Source organism: Mus caroli, chromosome 5, assembly GCF_900094665.2.
Source record: "Mus caroli chromosome 5, CAROLI_EIJ_v1.1, whole genome shotgun sequence".
NCBI classification, from domain to species: Eukaryota; Metazoa; Chordata; class Mammalia; order Rodentia; family Muridae; genus Mus; species Mus caroli.
In genome coordinates this window covers 18,477,693-18,499,557 of record NC_034574.1, presented here as the reverse complement: position 1 = coordinate 18,499,557, position 21,865 = coordinate 18,477,693, and the positions used below count along the sequence as shown (strand labels likewise).

Below are 21,865 nucleotides of genomic sequence, written 5' to 3'. Positions count from 1 at the left end.
GTACACTGTAGCTGTCTTCAGACACTCCAGAAGAGGGTGCCAGATCTCGTTACGGATGGTTGTGAGCCACCATGTGGTTGCTGGGATTTGATCTCTGGACCTTCGGAAGAGCAGTCGGGTGCTCTTACCCACTGAGCCATCTCACCAGCCCCCAACAACCGACTTTTGGGGCTAAAATATAGATGAGCTGAGAAGCAAGTCTGATTTCCTGACATCTTCATTGTGCACGTGCACATTCATTGTTTAGTTCTGAGCTGTTTAGTCAAGCCACGTTTCTTTGGCCATAGAGCTTTGTCACTTCTTACATTCACAGCTCTCCCAGAGGAGCAAGGTCTCCTATGCTGAGAGCCACAGCAGTGCACACATATGTTGATATATAAGAAGCATAGAAATTATATTTTCATTGGAGAGGAATACATGAAATTCTTCTTTTCCTTGCCTAGCTTGTTGCTTTACCCAGTATTAACATTTTAATAAGCTATTCTGGGAGCAAGTGCATGTATTATTGCTGATTTTGTCTGTAAGTAGAAATGCCAACTGGATACTGCCTAGCCTAACCTTCCATTTAAAGAAGAGAGGGAGGGTTAAATTCAGGATTTTATTTTTATGTGAAATTTGCTGAAATATTAATACTACCTGAAGAACTTCATCTCGAATTCCTCTTTGAATTTTGATTGAAGATTATTGAACCATATTTTCAAATTTATATCAGTTGCCGTCTGAGCTGTAAACAGGGACCCTTTCCCCTGCCAGATGTACAGCTCACATATGTATTTCTCCATGAAAAGAAGGAAGAGCAAAAGTCTGAGTGAGCTGGAAGGAGCTTGGACTTCTGACTTACTGCAAGGGTGACTTTAGGTCCCTCCGTTTGTGTTAGCACAAGAATGCCTGCAAAACCCAGTGCAGAGCTGATGAGTGCAGTCGGTGAGTCTAGTGTTGGAAGAAATGCTTATCTTTTTAAAACCACATTTTTAAAAGGTCCTCTGTGGGGCAATAAATTGTATATTTTTTTATGTAATATAATTGTTAGAAAATGCTAAGCGACTAGCTTAGAATTGCCATCCAACATAGGCAGCTCAGTCTTATCCCCTTTCTTCGCAACAATTTTATTTTGCCTATGTAACTGTTTATTTTGGATATCTGTTTCAAGGTAAAATCATAGACCCTATGTTCTTAGTGAGTTATATCTTTTGCGAACTGTTGTGCAATAAAAGGTCATGCACTCTCAGCACTTAATTTCTTACTATTTTGGAATAATATTACATTGTAGGTCCACATGTTGTCTGTTTGACAGTAATAGACATTTGAATTTTTTCTACACATTATTTACTGTGGATAATAGTACTACAGGGAACATTTTGGACAAGATTCTATGTGGAGATATTTCATATCGGTGTATACCTAGGAATAGACTTGTTGAATCATATGTTAATGATGTGTAACCTTTTTTTAAAAAATTGCACTGATTGATTGATATATTGATTGGAAGTGGTGCTGTTGTGTGTGTGGAGGGTAAGAGAAAGCCTGTAGGAGTTCTCTCCTTCCATTGTAAGGGATCTCAGGGTCAAGACTAGGTCATCAGGTTGTAGCAGGTCCCTTACCCACTTAGCCTTCTCATCTGTTCCATTTCCTCTGTTAAAAAAATTAATATAGCTGGGTAGTGGTGGCACATGCCTTTAACCCCAGCACTTGGGAGGCAGAGGCAGGCAGATTTCTGAGTTCGAGGCCAGCCTGGTCTACAAAGTGAGTTCCAGGACAGCCAGGGCTACAGAGAAACCCTGTCTCAGAAAAAAAAAATGTTTTAAACGTTTCATTTATTATTTTTATATGTGCAGGTGTTGGACCTGTATGTATGTTCACACACCAGTGTTCAGTGTCCATAGAAGCCAGAGTGAGACATTAGATCCTCTGGGACTGAAGTTGCAAACAGTCATGAGCTGCCATCTGGGGGCTGGGAATTGAACCTGGGTTTTCTGGAAGAGCATTCAGTGCTCTTAACTGTGGAACCACCTCTCTGAGTCCCTTCCCTTTAATTGTAAAGGAGTTTCCAGAATGTTGTATGAAATAGCTGTGCTGTATTCTCATCAGCAGTGTATGAAGGCCCATGTTTCCATCCTCCCTAACATTTGCTAATGTTGGGTATTTTATTATAGCTGTCTTGGCGTAGGATGCAGCTCATTGCAGTGTGGATCTCCCTTTCCTGAATGCCTGTTCTATTTTCATCTCTGTTGCTATGATAAAACTCCCTGACATAAAGCGACTTAGTGAGAAAGGGCTTATTTTAGATTATAATTCCAAGTTATGGTCCATTATTGCAGGGAAATGAAGGCAGAAACTTGAAGCAGCTAATCATATCACGTACACAGTCGGCATCAGAGAGAGATAAAGACATGCATGCCTGTTAGTGTTCTGCTTGCTCTGTTCACCTAAGAGATCAGGATCTCTTGCCTACGGAATGGTGCCACCCATAGTGGTCTCGGTCTTTCTTCAGAGGTAACATAATCAAGACATTCCCTTCCCTGAGCGCCCACAGTCCAGCTTGATGTATACAGTTCCTTGTTGAGACACTCTTTCCATATGATCCTAGATTATTATGATCAAGTTAACAATTAAAACAGCCAAGTGATATCACTGACCATCGTTTTGTGTTTTGATCACTTGTATATGTTCTTTAGAAATATTCATCCTCTACTCTTTTGGTATTTGTGATTGAACTTTGAACTTTGTTAATGATGATGAACAAGTGTCCTACATTGAACTACATCTTTGTGTCTTTATCTATTTTTATATTAATGTGTCTTTTTTAATGTTAGGTATAAGAGTTCTCTATATACTCCAGGATACAGTAACTTCCCTTTGTCTCTTTTTATTATATAATTTTGAAATCTTTTTCTCCTGGTGAATGAGCTCTTTGTTTTCTAATGGTGGTTTTTTTTTTTTTTTTTTAAATCTTTGTTTTTGTTTTGAGGTAAGGTTTCTCTCTGTAGCCCTGGCTGTCCTGGAACTTGCTCTATAGACCAGGCTGGTCTTGAACTCAGAAATCCACCTACCTGTGCTGGTATTAAAGGTGTGCAACATTGCCACTTAGCTTTTGTTGTTTGTTTGTTTGTTTCCTTTTTGGGGTATAAGATGAAAACTTTTCTTTTGAAAGCGAAGCATGATGGTGGGGGCTTAAAATCTCAGTAGTATCCTCTGCCTCCCAAGTGTTGGGATTAAAGGTGTGCCCCACCACTGCCCGGCTAGAAACTTTTTTAAACTAGACTGCCTCAGCTGGTCTGTGGTATATGCTATAATTCGAGCATTTGAGAGAAACAGGAAGATCAGTAGTTGAAATTCTGTTTCAGATGCATAGCACATTTGAGGCCAGCCTATTCTACAATAAGCCCCTGTCTCCCCTCAGATGGTACAGTATGGCTCGTATGTGGTGGAGTAGTAAGTATGGGTGCATGCCACAAGACTCATGGAGCATGTGTGGACAGTGCACTGGCACTTGAGCTGAGTTAGTGGGCCCTGCGAGAAGTGGTGTCACTATGTGGGGATGCTAAGCAAAGCTTTAGAAGAGCTTGTTATCCCTGGGGTGACCAGGAGTGTGAGGCTAACCTGCTGCTCTGTCTCGGGGAGTTACCACCCGGTAGAAATACAGTGGGTACTCTGTCAGTCAAGATTTCACATTAAATGTGTGGCCACATTAGGCAAAGTAAAGAGAGTCAAGGGGAACTAATGTTAGTCATACACTTTAACTCATGTATCGGATATTTAAAATGTAGTACATAAAAAATGCGAAGCTATTTTACCTGTTTTTGGACCAGTGTGTATTTCACACAGCATACCTCAGTTCTGACTGCCTACTCACTGCTACCAGAACTGTTGGTGGCCAGTGGCTTCTGCGTTATGCAGTGCAGTTCCAGCTGTTCTGAGATGATAGACCAGTGAACCATTATGGCGTTACCACAGTATACTGTCTGTCTTCTAACTGAGAGAACTGGATTTTAAGTACTTTCTGCCAACGTCATGTTCAATGTAGTCCTTACAGAGGGAAAGGAGTCAAGGCCTTTCCTCTTACAATACAAGTCTGCAAGTTTGTTAAGCAATGTGGGCCGTGCAGCAGTTGGGTAACAATGTGAGACCGCAGTTCCGGAGGGTCATGGGTGCTCTCTTCCTGTCCTGCTGAGGAGAGGTTGTGTGCATGAAGCTCCAGCACTCTGTGTAGGTCATTGTTAGCACCTAGGTGCAGTTTTGGTGGTCACAGAGTCTGTGTTTACACATTTATGTATATGTATGTTATTGCCATATGGTAAACTTGGTAAGAAACTTGTGCCTTTAATTAGCACTGCATGTGTCAGATGTTTTTGAAGGTTAGTGAAATGGCCATAAGTGTCTAAAACCACCGATAGAAACACATTCACGGATTCTGACTCCGTTCGTTAGACTTCTAGCAGGTTTCAAAGTGTAATGAACAAAGTCCTCAGGCGGCTTCTACCCTCTCTGGGCTCTCTGTAGGGGGATGTGTGACCTCACCTTTCTGACCTACCTGTCTCTGCTCCCTGGCCCATTCCTGGGGTGTTTTATTCTTCAGGGCAGTCTTTATAAAGCATCCAGGACAACGTTTCACTTCCCCAGTCCTTACTGGAATTTGGGCCTCTACTTACGTGTTTTTAGTTGTCCTGCTAATGGCGCCATTCCTTGGTTGTGTTTGCCCTCTCCTTTCCATGTTATCTGCAGCTCTACTCCTTTCTAATGATGTTAGCATTTCTTCTCATTCCCATTCTTCTACCTTCCTTTATTACTTGTGGCAGTTTGTTTCAGTGTTGATAGCGCCCATTCATTAGCTATAGTTAACTCATGCTAAGAATGATGTTTTAAAGGCTGGCAGGGCCATCTCAGCCAAGAGGTGAAATGGATGGATGGATGGATGGATGGATGGATGGATGGATGGATGGATGGATGGATAGATGGATGGATGGATGGATGGGTGGATGGGTGGATGGTTGGATGGTTGGATGGGTGGATGGTTGGATGGGTGGGTACTTGAGACAGTTTCTCTGACCCCAGTTTTACATACCATCTCAGGACAAGCTAGCATCTCTCCTGTAATAGCTGACCTTGTTATCTTACAAAGTTGTGTATTCTGGAGTTGGGTACTCTTTCATTACAATAAAAATTTATTTTGTCAAGCCTTAAAAATTATTGAACTCCTGAATGAGTAGATGCTTGTAAAACACACTCCTTTGTTAATGAACAGAAAGGCTGCCACCCTTCCTGTCTGTGTGATAAGCATTGTTTGAATTTCACTAAAACGAGTGACATGACTTTAGTTAGCATTTCTTAATGTGTGGCAGGTTCTATTTTTCCTTAAACCAAGAAACTCAAATTTTTCGATAATGCATGATTTGCTTCTTGTAAATTGATTTTTTTCCTTTCTGTTTCAGGCCGGAGCCTCAACAGAAAGCTCCTTTAGTTCCTCCTCCACCACCACCACCACCGCCACCACCACTGCCAGACCCCGTGCCCCCAGAGCCAGAGGAGGAGATTCTGGGGTCAGATGATGAGGAGCAGGAGGACCCCGCAGATTACTGCAAAGGTATGTGCTGGACTGACAGGGTGGGCTTGCTTCCCTGTGCGGTGAGCATGGCGTCACTTGATGTTTATTCCATTAGCCTCTTAAGCTGACTATAGCATGATGCACTTAGAGCACTGTAAGAGAAGGGAAAGTGTGTATGTGCACACGTCGTAGGCATACTCAGACGCGTTTGATCCCTCATAATCACAGATGAAGGTCATCCAAGGAGAACATGTGGGGGAGGAGGTGCCAGGCTCCTGACAGAAGCTGGTTATAACTTAAGTGTGGCTAAAAGGGAAGCATTCCCTTCCCCATGTAGCAGCACAGTGAGTAGTGCTCATTTATTACCCAGAGAACCTTTCATGGCATTGTACTTAATGAAGAAGACATTCTGTGGGTTGGTTCTGGTGCTGTGCAGCATGGCAGGTTTTGTTTTTATCCATGATTCTACAGAAGACACAGAAACTATTGAAGTTGATTCTTTTTTTTTTTTTAAAGGCAGGGTATGTTGGATTTAAAGTCAAGCACATGCCACCACTGCTCAGCAGATTAGAATGTTCTTGTATTGACTTTAAGACTGAACATGTACAGTTAAAAGTCCTAAGTGGCCAGCATGGTGTGTGATGAATATGGAGAACAGCAGGGACACACACTGGTTGTCCTTTGTATAGCCTGGAGCCTGAAGGTCTCCATGAAAAGGAAGTTGCAGTAATGCTTTGTCTTGCTCACTTGGATTCCCATTCTCTGCAGATCTGAGCTGCTATGTTGTTGGTAAATAGTTTTTCTGCTGCAGATTTTAAGCATGTAATTCAGATTCTGTATAACCTAAGGATATGGCAGAAGATGCATGCATGAACAAACCATCAGCCCTTAGTGAGCCTCCAGACCTGTAGTGTCTTAGCAGATTTTCATTATCTAGTGGAAGCAGTCATTTGTGCTGTTACAACCCAGTTGTCTGCTGAGAACAAGACTGGGTCATTCTCTTATAAAAGTAAAAGAACTAAGTTCCTGTAATTTTACTCTTTAATAGGGACAGGTGTTTGCCCATACAATTAACATTTCCTTTTCTTTTCTTTTTTTTTTTAAAGATCTTAAAAAATGTACGTGTCTACGTGCTTTGCCTGATTATCTATGCTTGAGCACCGCATGCTTACCTGGTAGCATCAAAGGTCATAAGGGAGCATATGATCCCTTGGAACATATGAGATGACATATGAGATGTTGGGAGCCACTGTGTGGGTGCTGGGAACTGAACTCAGGACCTCTGGAAGACCAGTCAGTGCTCTTAACCGCTGAGCCATCTCTCCTTCCCCTAGAGCCACTATTTTCATTAGAAAAGAGAATGAATCTTCTCAGCATCTGTCATAATTATGACACCAGAGACTATGCCATCTAATAAAAGATGAGGATGCAGTTTACAAAAGCCAGGAGGGGGAGCTCATCACCCTCCCTTTGCATCTGTGTTTCTTGGTTTTGGAAATGCGGTTGTCACAAGGAGCGCTGTACAGTGTATTATGACCTTGCAGTTGACCTGTAGGGGTCATTACTTGGGAGCCCTTCTCTTCAGCAAGTTCAACCCTGCTGGCATGAACGCTGTATGTCGTTCAGAGTATGCGTCAAGAGATGAAGCCGATTCTCTTACCTCTGAACCAACCTAGGGGACATTTCATTCCCAAATAGAGGATTAAGCATGAAGAGTCCTTCAGTTAGGGCTGATTCTAGGTAAAGTTTGTGGAACTCTAAACATTCTAAGAGTATTAACGTCGACCTCAATAAGGCACATTAGAGATGGTGACACCTTTTGCTTGTGTGTGCACACTCAAGGTGGTGTCCTGTTATACTCCCTCTCTCATCTTTACAAGGAATGAGTAACTTGTGCCTTTAATTAGCATTGCATATGTCAGATGTGTCTGAAATTTTGTATGGACTATAACAGTTTGTCTCAAACTACTGATAGAAGTACATTCAAGGAATCTGTTGTATGATAGAATTACTTGAGATATTCAAAAGGAAAAAAAAAAGACTTATTTTAATTCACAGTATTAGGTTCCAGTCTGTGCCTGCACACACACCCCCTCCTGCTGCCCCTCTTCCAACCAGCCGTATTGTGTCATGTCTAGAAAGTGGCCAGAAAGGAAAGGCAGGAGCCCTACAATAATCTGACTCGTGGTTAGGTCCCACCTTCCAAAGGTTCTGCTGCTACTTGGCAGTGTACCATGGGCTGGTAATGAAGCCTTCAACCCCCGGCCTTTGAGATATGTGGAAGCTTAAATTGTAACAGAATTCTAAGAGTGGACTGGGGCTGTTTGAAGGGAGCACAGTGACCTCCAATCCTTCCTGTACATTTATGTGTGTATATTGGGCCTAATCCGATAAAAGTAAACAAAAAAAGCTGTGTGTCTGTCTTTAGCTGTCACAGTTTTGAAAGCAATAATGACAACTATTAGCACTAATGAAATAATTAAAATTACCCTAATGCTAATAAATATCCCCAGTACAAGATCGTGGTTAATCTGATACCTCTAGCTCTGCTGCAGAATCAGAAGGTGCAGCCTAGTCTCCTCTTTCCATTCCGTAAACTGTCACTGCAGACCAGGTCCTCATCTTTGTGTTCTGTTTACTTAGCTGCCTTCTCTGTGTGCCAGGTTACAGGCAGCAGGCACTGCTTTATTGGTTGTCTCTCCCTTTCCTTCCTGCCTGGCCCTTGTTGCCTGGCCCTGCCCAGTAGCTGTGGACTGGGTTAAGAAAAGGCTTTTTTTCTTCATGAAGAATTCTCTTTCACTTAGGCTAATGTGTCTTGTGTTCCACCTGTTCATCTTGTTTATATTGCCTCTATTCCTAGAGAACTGTTGTCTTATAAGCCAATTTTTAATTCTCCTGGAATAGAAGAAGACATCATCAGTAACAAAAGGTACCCTTTCTCTTTGCGGAAGAAATGTTCACCAAAGATGGAACGGGCTTTTGACAGTGGTCAGCTTAATCTAGAGCCTGTGACTCCATGGTGTTCTCATGCCTTTGGGGCTGTGCTGGTCTCAGTTGTTCATGACGAGGCTTTTTATTGCCTCAGGTTTACAGGTCTAGTTACAAATCATGAACTGTCCATTTTAGCATAAAGACCAGTAATTAAATTCTGCTGTTGCTAAGCATTTCCAGCACTTCATGTTTGCCTTGGCATTCTCTCTAAAGTGGGACTTTCTGTGTCCTGCATCTCTAGTCAGCTTGCCCAACTATGTCTGTCCAGGAGCATTAGGGACTGAGATCTGAGAGACTTGGCTTTAGACCATGACTCTTGCTTTTCGTGTCTGTGTCCTTTGATAAGTACCTTTTCTTCTAGTCTTTGACTTATCATCTACAATATAATATCATCCCCAATGAATATATAGTATTTTGCATCTTAAGATTTTGCAGGGAATAAAAGTAAAGTATGTGGCACTGTATTTATCTGTTTTCCCTGTTGATAACTGGTTCCCTTTGATTGCACCCATCTGTCTCTTGGAGGCGGATTTCTTTAGTCTCTAAGCTGCTGTCAGCACGGGTTGTCCTCCTTTGTATGTATACCACCTCTGGGCAGTTGTCTGGGGAGGAATTGTAGCAATAGGCTATGTGCTTTATTCAGTTTCTACTTCCAAACTAAAGCACTTGAGTTGGATATGGGTGCAGCCATGAACAAACACTTCCAGCAGGTCTTATGTAATACATACTTGCTTCTTGAGTCTCTGCATAAATGCCTGTGTCAGGGAGAGTTAAGAGTCTCAGGGGTCAATAGTCCATACCATACACATTTTGGGAATCTTGCAGCTCTTTAACCAAGTAATTTAAGTGTATATTGAAGACTGTAGTTTGCCCACCTAATGAGTATATATAGTAATTTTGAACATGTGTGTGTGAGTGCGTGCATGGGCGCGCTTGCATGCGCACGTGCACACACACATACACACACACACACACGTGTATGCACATACATATACAGCTGTGCTCATCTGTGTGTGCTCCTGTGCACATGCATGAAGGCCACAGGAAGATGTTGAGTCCTGCTCTGTCACTCTGCCTTATTCTTTTGAGACAAATCACTTGCTGACCCTGGAGGAGCTTTCTTTGACTTGACTGCCTGGCCAACAAGCCTCATTCTCTGATCTCCCTTGGAGTTGTATAGGTGCATGCAGCCATGCCTTTCCTTTATGTGGTTTCTGGGGAACTGTACTCAGATCCTTATGTTGGTATAGCAAGAGCTGCTACCCACTGAGCCATCTCTCCAGCCCAGGTACCATGTTTAACAAATTCCAAAGCTGCACCTAAGTGATAGTCCTCATTCTATTCTGCACTTTGTGTCTATGAGTCAGACAGTGGTTCTCAACCTTTGTAATGCTGCGACCCTGTGTATAGTTCTTTTGGGAACTAAAAGGGGGGCCCAGGGGGAGAGGTGGAGGGGAAAAACCCATGCCCCGCCAGAGTTTTCCCTATCCTCTGGTCTGTCAGGCATGGGAGGGCTGCTACTACCTTCCACTCATCCCTGGGTGGGCATTCCTCTATCCCACTCTTCAGGGGGTGGCCAGGGGCAGCCCTACCTGGGGACCTCAGATCTACTTTGCTAAAGCCACCAGGGTTATAGGAGAGAGGGATGAAGGAAGAGGTTCCCAACACCGACCAGAGTGCATGCAGCGGATCTTGATGAGCAGAGATTCTCAATGATTTAAGAGCTTTATTATAGAAATGCAGGGAGAAAGAGAGACGGTGGTGTGTGGGGGGGGGAGGCTAGAGAGAAAGAGTAAGAGAAAGAGGAGAGCAGAGAAGACAGAGAGGAGAGCAGAGAAGACAGGGAGGAGAGAAGACAAAGGGAGAGGAGAGAGGGGGAGAGAGTGAGGGGTAAGAAGCAAGAGAGACAAGTAAAAGAGCAAGGTGGGACTGAACAGCCCTTTTTATGGACTTTACTGTTGCTAGGTAACTGGGGAAGAGTTTAGCCTAAAGGTCAGAAGCTTGGGCCATTGTCTACATGACTTCTAGCTATGCTTCTCTTGTGGGGGTTGTGGGGGCCTTAACTTAGGCAAGGAGCCAGAGTTTCAGGAGCATAAGGGAGCGTCTACAGTGTCATGAAGGTGAATTATCATCATTCCCAGGGTTCAGACCTCTGCTCAACTGGAGACCAGCCTGCAATTCTCCACAGTTCTTCATGTTGGAACAAGCCCAAACCATGAAATTATTTTGCTGCTACTTCATACCACTACTTTTACCACTGTTATGAATCACGGTGTAAATAAGTGAGAACCAGCATATCTGATTTGTGGTCGTGACCCCTTTGATCTTGAGTGGTTGAGAGTGACTGATGAGTTTGAGCTCAGCTCAGTCTACAGAGAATTCTAGGAGAGCTAGAGTTACACAGAGAAACCCTTTCTCAGAAAACAAACAAAACAAAAAGCAGTGGGTGTCTGAGAAGGTGATGTGTGGTGTGGTCAACAGATCTGAAGGACTATAGAATACAGGCTTTTCATGTCTGCATTAAAATTGCCCCCCTGATATTCCAGAGTTCTTAGAAATAGTATACATTTGAGTTAAATACAGAGATTGCAGCTTTAGAAATTTGAGTGGTATCTTAAAAGCATGTTATAAACACTAATTTATGAGTTTAGACTTTCTTTCTGAACACAGACACTTTCCCTCTCTGTGTCTGCTTTCCATCTGTGAGAAGAATAAGCTGCCTGGATTTCCATCCTCTATACTTTAATGTGGTGCCTCTAAGTTTGACTGACTTTATACTTAAATCCTTCCTTTCCCCGAGTACACAATTCACTTCATTATAGTGTGAACTTTCTCTTTACCTTTAAGAGCAGTGTTTCTGTGATACTTAACCTAAAAGTCTGTCCTGTGTCCATGGTTCTTCATTGTCAAGGGGAGTTTTCTGTTTGTGGTGTCTGGAGATTTTTGCTGTTACTGTTTTTATACTTGAGGCTGCTCCATCAGCATCTATTGGTTAGAGGCCTAGGATGTTGTCAAAAATCTATGTTTAGTTCAGTTCCTGTTATGAAAATTACTAAGGTCCTAAAATGGCAAGATTGAAAAACATTTTCCTATAGACAATGTTTGTGTATTGTCATCTCAGGCTGGCTAATAAGTGCTAGTTTCACGGTTAAATGGTATCATCCTCATGTAGTCTCAAGTATTTTGTAGGCTATAATTGTCCACTTCCCTCTTTTTGATAGTCTAAAAACTTGAGTGTGCCCATAGTCTTACAGCATCACATGCTCTTGAGTTCTGTTTGGAGTCTCATTGCATTTCTTCATGTACACTTTGGAGATACCTGCCCATTCATTGGTGGTAAGAAGGGAACATGGATTTGCAGATAACATTGTGCATAGAATAATTTTGGCTTTCATTAAAGTAATATGTGAATTTTATATCAGTTAAAAAACCTGTTGGAGGCTTAGCAATTAACCCTGATTGCCATATAGGCAAGAAGAGAGTTTAGATCCCTAGAGCCCACTTGAATGCCAGGCAGACATGTTTGCCCTTCTGTAATTTTTGCTTCAAATTTTCTAGACGGGGAGTCCCCAAAGCAAGTTGATTAATGAGACCAGGTTATTAGTGCTCTTGGTTTTTTACTCAGAAACTCAACTAAGGTGGGAGAGTAATCAAGAAAGATTCTTAACATCAACCTCAGGCCACCACATGTGCGCTCATGTGTAGTTATGCACATAGCCCTTCTCTCAGGATAGGAGCACTTCTATATGTGCACACATCTGTGTGTATACCACACACATACAAGAAGAATAAAGAGGAAACTACTTGGCAATACCTAGCCCATTTTTATTATTTTAAAATACTTTTGTGTAGTATGTGCACACTAGTGCAGGTGCCAACAGCAGCAATGGATCTCTTGGAGGCAGAGTTCTAGGCACTTGTGAGCCACCCAGCATGGGCAGGTGCTAAATCTTCTGGGTAAAATGTGAGCAATTTCACCAATGTCATATATGGGGTGCATGGTGAATCCATTACTTACTTCCTAGTAATCCTTCATTGTCTGCACATTCCCAGGTGAATATAAAGGTGGTGATGGATGATATTGTTAGTATACAAAGTAATGCACATTCTAATGGCCTTTTCTTGTGTGTGTATGTGTGTGTCTGTGTGTGTGTGGTTGGTTTTATTTTAACTGCTCTTTCCTTCAGTCATTCTAAATGTCAGTGGCTCTTGTTTCCACCTTTGATCTCCTATAGTCTGCAGAAGAGGATTCTACTAGGTCTGGGCTGAGGTGAGCCTATGTTGTCAGATGTAATCTTCCTGCCCTGCACTCCTGTCATGCTGCCAGGGCCGGGTAAGACATAGCAGTAGTGAGGGAATAGCACACAGGCCTCCCCAGCTCTCCTTAGGTGGCTGTGTACCTCAGCCACCATCTTTCTGGGCTTTCCAACTGTTGTCTAATGTTTTGTTTGGATCCCACAGCAGTGGGTCACTCCAGCTTGAGTCATACATGTTCCTTTAGTCATTTATGTTTCTTCTTTCTGTCTCTTCCTTCCTCCATTTCTTCTATAGACTCACTGGAACATAGCTGACTGCTCTGTTTTGCTTTGGAGATGCCCCCGCAAATCAGTTCTTACTTCTATTCTTCAGGGAGATCTACCAATTTTCCAGAAGGACTAGCATATTTTATTCTTGTTTGGGGGCTTCAGGTAGTGTTTTAAAAGCATTCATAAACAGAGCTGGTAATACTGTGATTTCTGGAGTCATTTGTTTCTCTTTTATTTTTCCTTTGGGCAATGAGAAAATGGAATATAGATAGTATAGTGTTCTTTTTCTTCTTTTTAAAAAACCCATCCTCCTCACCTGTGCCTATGTAGAGGCCTTGGGAGTCATCCTCTCGTCCCCCCTTGCTTGAGACAGGGCCTCTTGTTTTCAGCCCCACATGCCATTTGGGATTCTCTTTGCTGATGAGTAGACTGCAGGTGATACCTTGTTGAGTCAGGTATGGTAGCCAGTGGGAAACACAGTGGAGACAAGGGTGAGAGGGTCATGAGTTCAAAGTCATCATCAGCTGCATATAGCAAATTGAAGGCCAGCATGGGTTATCTCAAATAATAACAAACTTTCTAGTTTTCAATTTCATAGACTTTTTTGAAATATAGTATGTATTCATAATTTCCTCTCTGTAAAGGGAACATTTCAGTGGTTTTAACTATATGTATGGAAATATACAACTACCCCCACTATTTGTCTGTGTCTCCCCTTGACGTATTTGCCCAGCCAGTGGGACACAGTACTGTTGTTTTCATTCTTGATTATGAATATTTATGGATGACAACATTTCTTTTCATTGTTTTTTGAGATAAATAGATGCAGAACTTCTATATAATGCTATAATTCCATATTCAACTTCTTAAGGCCCTGCTATACTGTTTGCAAGTGGCCTTCTTAACTCTCCTATCAGTAAATGTAACTTGATTATCCTTTACTGTCTCTTGTCCTATTATAAATAATTCCTCTTATGACTTGTCTAATTCTATGAGATCCTTTCCTTCTTAGCGAAAGCCTTTTGTTGATTCTGTTAATTTTCTTGGCTCAGTTTATGGCACTGCCCATCCTACTGTGTGTTAGACTCTCACTAGCCCTCAAAGTCTTCTTAGGGTGGCACTACTTTTGTCTTTAGTGATAACTCACCAAGCTTTCTCTAAGACTGCATGTTCTAGGGTATAAAATGAAAGCAAAGTTTTCCAAAAGACAGGATTTAACAACAGCAGCCTTCTCTGCAGCCTCAGTGTGGAGAGGATGGATCCTTTGAGGATGCTGGGGGCAGTATTGGCTTAGGTTATCTCAAGACCAAGGTCTCAGCACAAAGGAGACTTATTTGCCGGAGAGGGACAAAGGCCAGGGAAATAAGAGACAAAGACAGGAGATGAGGGAGATGGGAAGGGAACAAGGGACAAGGAGGAGGGGTATTTGTCCCAGAGGGGGACAAGGGACTGCCTATGGATAGAGAGGAGACAGATACTTCCCAATAAGAAAATGGGGGGTTGGTTATAAAGGCTAGGGAAAACTCGGTGTTAAAATAAGGTGTTTAAGTATAATCGGGCATGTTAATTAGGTGAGCCAAAGGGGGCTTTCAGTAGCTGGACCTTGGTGCTCAGGCTCAGGAGGAAGACGTGGTCAAATAAAGGGGTAGACCTTGGTGTTTAGCTTGAGGGATGTAATCTAACAGCTTTTAGCAAGGCAGAGGGGATGAGGAAGAAGCAACAAGGCCTGCCAGAGCCATGTTCACCATGCTCACCATGCTCAGGCTGGTTAGTCCCTTCAGAGGGCACTTGTTAGGGGGTAGCTAGTGACTCATGAGATGAGGGTCAGTTATGGGAGGCAGTAACCTATGCAGAAGCATGGGGTATCCTCAGAAGTACAGTGATGGGTATGTAGTCGGGTAAGAGGAAGGGAGCATTGTCTTTATGGTAGGCTATCTAAGCATGTTTTTAGGCAGAGGAGAAGAAATATGATCATTGAGAAGCCTACAGGAAAAGATTAATGACTTTTAGAAATACTGACAGGCTTTTAAGGACTATGGGCACGTGTTTGCTTTGAATCAGTGAGGTCGCTGTGTGTGACCTTTGTCATGGTTTAGCCAGGGCAGTTCTGGTTATCATCACGTATCAAACTGGGCCTATGGGGAAGCTTTAAACCGCCTCTTTGTGTGGCTCATGATTTTCTGTATCAGGAACATAGTAATTTCTTTATATACCCCAGACTAAAATATGTGACACAAACAATTTAAAGAGAATTGTTTTGGCTCTCGGTTCCATTGGTTTCTGTTCATACCCCTTGGTTCCGTGGATGCTGGGCTGGTGAGGTAGGACACCATGGTACTGGGAACGTGAAGACGATGAGCTTGTTCACCTAACAATGAATAAGAATAAATAAGTATGAAGAAGAGACTGGCAGGACTACATATTACCTTCAAAGGCACATGCCCAGTTTCCTCCAAATAGTTTCTCATTCTTCATGTTTCCACCACCTCTCAAAGTTAGGATAGTGAGCTGAGGACTTTGCATTTTGTCGGTGAGCGGATGTGAGATGTTTCACACAAACAGCTGGAGGGGTTTGCCTGTGCTTTACACTGTTGGTGATCTCACTTGAACCTCTGACAGCTATAAGTTAACTCTAGCTAGGGTGCAGAATTATCTGAAAGCTCCTAGTTCTTTCTACTGGGCTTTAAGTCCAGGCCTGCCAATGGAAGCTATGGATGCATTTTCTTTGTGTGCATTGCTTTGTTTCATAGCAGAATTATCAGGCTTCTTACCTGGAAACTATGAGTTGTAAGGCAAATGCATATGTAAGCTGGGAACTTCTGAGCTGTCCTCAGAAACAATGTGGTTATTTCAGCCACTCTGTTGCTTACAAACACACCATAAGCCCATTCATAACAAACACATCATAAACTCACTCATACAAACACATCAGAAACCCATTCATACAAAGGATGGGATTGGGGTTTTATTTTTTTATGTTTTGCATAAAATGTCAGGATTACAGAAGATTAGGTAGTCTAAAAGATACTATTATATTTGCTTTCTTTGACAATACGTTAGAATATAGGAATAGAATTCAATAAAAGAATGATGCAGACTCCCAAATATGTATAACTTACACATAGATACTACTAACTAACCTCTTTTCTTAAGGCATACATTCATCTACTACTTTTAATTTGGCATAGATGTAAATCTAATGTCTTCTAAGAAAGTATGTCCATATTATTACTACTACTGGATACCAGATGCATGAATATAGAAGTTGGTATGTGTCTTACCTCTTTGATGATTGTGGAGGTCTCTGTAGGTTGCAGGCAGGGAAATGAACTGCCAATTAGTAGGAATGAAAACATGGTTCAGATTGGCTTCATCCGTGTGGATCAAACCTTCTAGACAGTGATGCCAGGCAGTTTATCCCAGCAAATTTAAATATGGTATAATCTGGAGAAAGTTTCTTCATGTAATATAATACTGGGTGCACAAGGAGGCATAATTATATTGAAACTCAACTCAGGGTACGTGTCATTTCTTCCCAGAAGATGGGCTCTAGAGATGCACTACCTATGCTACTTTAAGGGCCAGAAGAAGACCCTGGCCTGTTCTTAGTCATACAGACAGAGGTCATTCAGGCTACTGACCTCTGTTCCTGGTTGTGGCAGCTTTGGGGAGCTCCTGGCTGTTCGGATAATGTAAGGGTCATTTAGACTATTAGGTACCTCTGGTTCTGATTGTGGGTCTTGGGGAGTTCCTGCCTGATAGGGTCATTTAGATTACTAGCTACCTCTGGTCTTGGTTGTAGAAGCTTGGTATGTCCTGGCTAGCATATAACACAGAGCACCAAGTCGTCGTCACTTGTGAGCCCCAGCTCTCTGGGTGGAAGAACAGGTTTACCTTCTTTCCCTTGAGCAGACAGTCCTGCCTGTGTGACTCACATTCCTGGACCTGTCGCCACAAGGGTACTTGTGCTGTACTCCCAGAAGATGACAACTAAGGTGGGAAGTATTAATTAATGTTAGACTTTAAATTAAGAAAGGAAGGGCTTAAGCATGGGGCTTGTGCTACATAGTGTTATGCCGGCTTGACCCAAGTTAGAGTTATTTGGGAAGAGGGAACTCAGCTGAGAAAATGCTTCCTTCCATATGATTGTCTGTAGGCTAATTTATGGGGCGTGTGTGTGTGTGTGTGTGCGCTTTTTTTATTTTATTTTTTTTAATGGATGGAAATGTGCTTTAGAGTACTGTAACATTATTCTAACTTGCTTTTTGTTGCTTGGTAAATCAAATGCAATAGTTCCTCACTGGGGGAAGCCAGGACAGGAACTTAGAGGCCAGAGCCATCAAGGGATGCTGCAAACTAGCTTTCTCTCTCTGCCTCCTGCTCATTCAGCTTCTTTATACTTGTCAAGTATTGACAACATCCACAGTGGGTTGGATTCTCCCATGTCAATCAAAAATAAGACAGTGTTCCACAGTCAACTCTTGAGCTGATGTTCCTTCTTTCCAGGTGACTTAGGTTATGGAAACAATTGACAGTTAAATTAACCAGCAGACATGTCAGTACCGGTTAGTAACTATATACTCTGATTCACTCTTCTATCTTACAAATCAAATTAGCTTAGAAATAGCAATAAATCTACACTGGATGAAGGGATTTCGTTTTTAATTCATTTTAAAGTCTCAAATGTATGCAATGTCATTTTTAGCTTCAAATAGCCAAGAAAATGTTTTTCTATTTCTTTCTATTATAACAGTTTTATATATTAAAGAATATTTTTACTTGTTAAAAAGAAAATCATGACCTTAATTCTATTAGGCCATGTCAGCCAGATATTGTCAAACTGGTCACTGGCATTATACTCACTGATACACTAAATCACTCAGCGATGTAACAAATATGATTTTAATATATTTTCATGTTGTTCAGATAAAAAAAAAATCCCAGTATTTCTCATGTGGATTCTGGCTTCTGAACTAGACTTACATCCATTTAAGACTTTTTTATTCTAACGTTGGTTATGTTTTTTTTCCAGTTCATAATGTGATGTATTGTACTTTTATTTATCCAGAGCATAATTGAGAACTAAGAAATGAGCTGAAAGTCATTGAGCTGCCAGTGTCCAAGTTGATATGTAAAAGCATATGTTCTTAATTAAACAATTGATTAAGTGCTTAATTATGTGAGGTTGTTTAATTATTAAAAATTAATGATCTCATACAGTGCTGCTGCTCTATTGTTGCCCACAATAAAAGTAAGAAAACCAAAAAAGATGGGGCAGAAGTGCTCTCAGCGGATTGTGGTTGACACTGCAGTGTGCTGGGCTCAGTTCCCATACCCACCTAGCTGCAGACAGCTGTTTGTAACTCCAGTTCCATAAAATCTCATGCCTACTTCTGGCCTCTGTGAGTACCAGGCAAATACACGGTATACATACATACAGGTAAAACAGTCGTAAGTGAAATAGAAATAATAAGTGTAAATAAGTCCCCACAAAGATGTTAAAATATAAAAATTGCCAAGGACTAAAAAATATTGAATAGATTAAAAATTTCAATATAAAGATGGTATGACCATATATATTAGATTGCTGGAAGACTTTTCTGTAATGTTAAAAAATGCACACACAGACACGCACACGCACGCACCTCCCACTGTATTTGATTTCTGTAGAGGATGTTTTTCAATCGAAGGGAAGGATAAATGATTTAACAGTGTTTTTCATGGAGTAATGCGTTATTCTGTCAAAGAAATCCTGAAGCGAGAAATGGTTGTATCTGGTATTTAAGAAATAATAAAAGACAAAAACAACTAAAAGGAAAATGTTGGTGTAAACTCTTTTAATTGTTTAATCTACAATTTGGGGGGAATTAACATACTTGACAGCAAACTCTGACCGTTAATTGTATGTAGACATATGTAAGAAGCTTGTAACTTAAATTACAGATTAAAAAAAAAAAAAAAAAACAACCAAAAAGCCTGAAAAACTTTTGAATTTGCATAGATTATTTGGACCAGAAAACAAAACAAAACAAAACAACCTTTAGAACCGGGCAACCTTGCAGACATGCCCTACTCTGTCACATAGGCGGGTTGCTTTCATAGGACAAGGAGTGGCAAGAAAGTACCTGGTCCCTGCAGTTGCCAGTTGCCTTATATGGTCATGTTTGGGCAGTGTCTGCCTCTTATTGGCTGAGACCCAGCTGCTCTGTTACCTGGATACACTCAAAGGTTAGTCTGGAGTTGCCCAGCGATCATGTTAGGCCACAGTTTAGTGTGTGATGTATACTTGAGGAAGTGTAGAGACTGGTTTAGAATAAATTTTGTTTAAATGAACTCAAGTAAATCTGTAGACAAGGTCTGTAAAAATCGACCATTAGCCATGTATGATCTGATGTTAACTAATGTGCACTTTTAGAATTCTTAACAACTTAACCCCCCCCAACCCCCCTCCCCCAACACAACACCACACACAGACACACACACACACACACACACACACACACACACACACACACACGTTCCTGAAGCATTCTCATGGAAATGAGGAACAACCATGGTGGGTGTGGACATCAGTGCAACTAAGGCTTGTTTTTTCTTCATGGACACTATCGTTTATGAGAGTCTTTCTAGAAAAATTGTTTTTCAGCCTGGCATTGTATTACATGCCTGTACTCCCAGCACTGAGAAGTAAAGGCAGGCAGATACTTTTTCAAAAGAAGGAAAATAGAAATGTCAATATGACTTTTTTTTTTTTATATTATTATATGTAAGTACACTGTAGCTGTCTTCAGACACTCCAGAATCCAGAAGAGGGCATCAGACCCCATTACAGATGGTTGTGAGCCACTATGTGTTTGCTGGGAATTAAACTCAGGACCTTTGGAAGAGCAGTCAGTGCTCTTAACCACTGAGCCATCTCTCCAGCCCTCAACATGACATTTTTATGTTTTAGAAAAATTTAGAAAAATTCTGAAAGGTTTGTGAAGATCATGATGGGTTATTTAAGTACCATACATCTAAAATGTGCAATCTGATACAATAACATGCCTTGCAGTTTCCTTAGCAGTAGTGTTGGATGATACTATGTGAGGAGGTACATTTAAATTAGGTTCTCCTTGTCCAGACCTGAGGTATGGTGTGGAGGGGATACTTTGTTAATTTCTCCCCCAAAAAGCAAATTCCAAACTCACTCTCTCTCTCTCTGGAGGGGATACTTTGTTAATTTCTCCCCCAAAAAGCAAATTCCAAACTCTCTCTCTCTCTCTCTCTCTCTCTCTCTCTCTCTCTCTCTCACTCTCTCTCTCTCTTTTTTTTAAGTCCAAACTCTTGTATAATTTGGGAACGATCTTCTCAGCCAGACCTGTGACTTCCTCTTTTTATTTTTTCTTTCTTTTTCTTTAATTTTTTAGGGTTTATTTACTTTTATACACATTTGTGTTTTGACTGCATGTATGTCTGTGTGAGGGTGTCAGATTCCCTGGAACTGGAGTTACACACAGTTGTGAGCTGCTATGTGGATATTGGGAATTGAACCTGGGTCCTCTGGAAGAGCAGACAGTACCCTTAACCACTGAGCCAACTCTCCAGTCTATTTCTTCTCTATTTCCTAATGTAAAACTTACTCCACTTAAACCCATCTCCATGATTTCTTCATGAGGCTTTCCTCTCTCATCCTTTGTTACAACAATAACTTAAAAAGTTTTGATTTTTGTTTGCTTGCTTATTTGTTTGCCTGTCTCTCTGTAGATAGAATCTCATTGTATAGCCCTGCCTGATCTGAACTATTTACTGTGTAGACTAGACTGGTTCTGAGCTCCACTTGACTCCACTCCAAGTGCTGCAGTTAAAGACACAGGTCACTAAGCCTGATTTTAGCTTATATTTTAAAGGTGAGGCACACTCTGCACTTGCTGTTTTATGTAACAAAAACCCCTCCCTCTTATTCATGTCTGTGTGCTTGTTATATGTTCTGTCTGTTATGGTCCCAGTAAGTACTATGTACAAGCCACCGAGGATACCGACTTCATAGAAAGCCTGTGCCGCATCTCTTAAGGGTTTGCCATCTCTTTGGGAACAGAAGGGAGAAATACGTAGCGAATACATTCTGTTGTGTTGTGTGACAGAGCAGAGATGACTTCATGGAAGGGTAGAAGAAAAACACAGGGAAAACACTTGACCTGAGCCAGGGGAGTCAGGAAATACTTCCTCCTCAGATCCGTGCTTCGCTGGCCTGCATCCTCAGCAGAAGGAGCTGTCACTTGCAGTCTATACTTCACATTACTTAATAACTTTTAAAAATAAATATATACAGTGCAGTAGACAGACATCTCACATGGGAGATATGGAAACGATTGTACAGAGCCAGCAGTATTTCTTCTATAGTGTTTAGAAAATTGCACCATGCCTTTCCTCCCCCACTGTGTGTTTTTGTTTTTTAAAGAGGTCTTGCTGTATAGCAGAGACCAGCCTCAAACCTGCCTCATCTTCCCAAGTACTGGGATTGCAGGCATGCACACCCAGCTACTATGCACTTTTTATCATAGTGTGTTTAATGAACTCAAACCTAAAAATAAGAATGGGATTCTTGAAGTATTGGTGTTTTTTGTTGTTAAATTTCACTGTTTGTATCATTAAAGGTATGTGTCTGTGTCATGTGTGTTTATGTTCCCTGTGTCCAAGTCATACGGGTTTATGTTCCTTGTGTCCATCTCGTGTGTGTTTATGTTCCCTGTGTCATTGTCATGTGTTTTTATATTCCGTGTCCATGTCATGTGTGTGCTTATGTTCCCTGTGTATGTGTCTGTGT

At 41.5% G+C, this 21,865-nt stretch overlaps 1 protein-coding gene across 16 annotated transcripts in view; it reads left to right on the top strand.

Moving 5' to 3' along the window:
• The window catches only part of Srpk2 (SRSF protein kinase 2), a 176,846-nt gene that overhangs the window by 111,811 nt on the left and 43,170 nt on the right, over positions 1 to 21,865 (top strand). For 15 of the 16 annotated variants that reach the window (XM_021161969.2, XM_029477090.1, XM_029477091.1 and 12 more), the window contains one exon: positions 5,430 to 5,581. Coding sequence is in view for 12 of the 16 variants with exons in the window: in XM_029477090.1 (XP_029332950.1) it covers positions 5,430 to 5,581 (152 nt within the window). In the remaining 4 variants the exon portion in view is untranslated. Of the gene's footprint in view, positions 1 to 2,318; positions 2,494 to 5,429; positions 5,582 to 21,865 lie in introns of all 16 variants that reach the window. The other variant, XM_029477094.1, reaches the window with a different exon arrangement.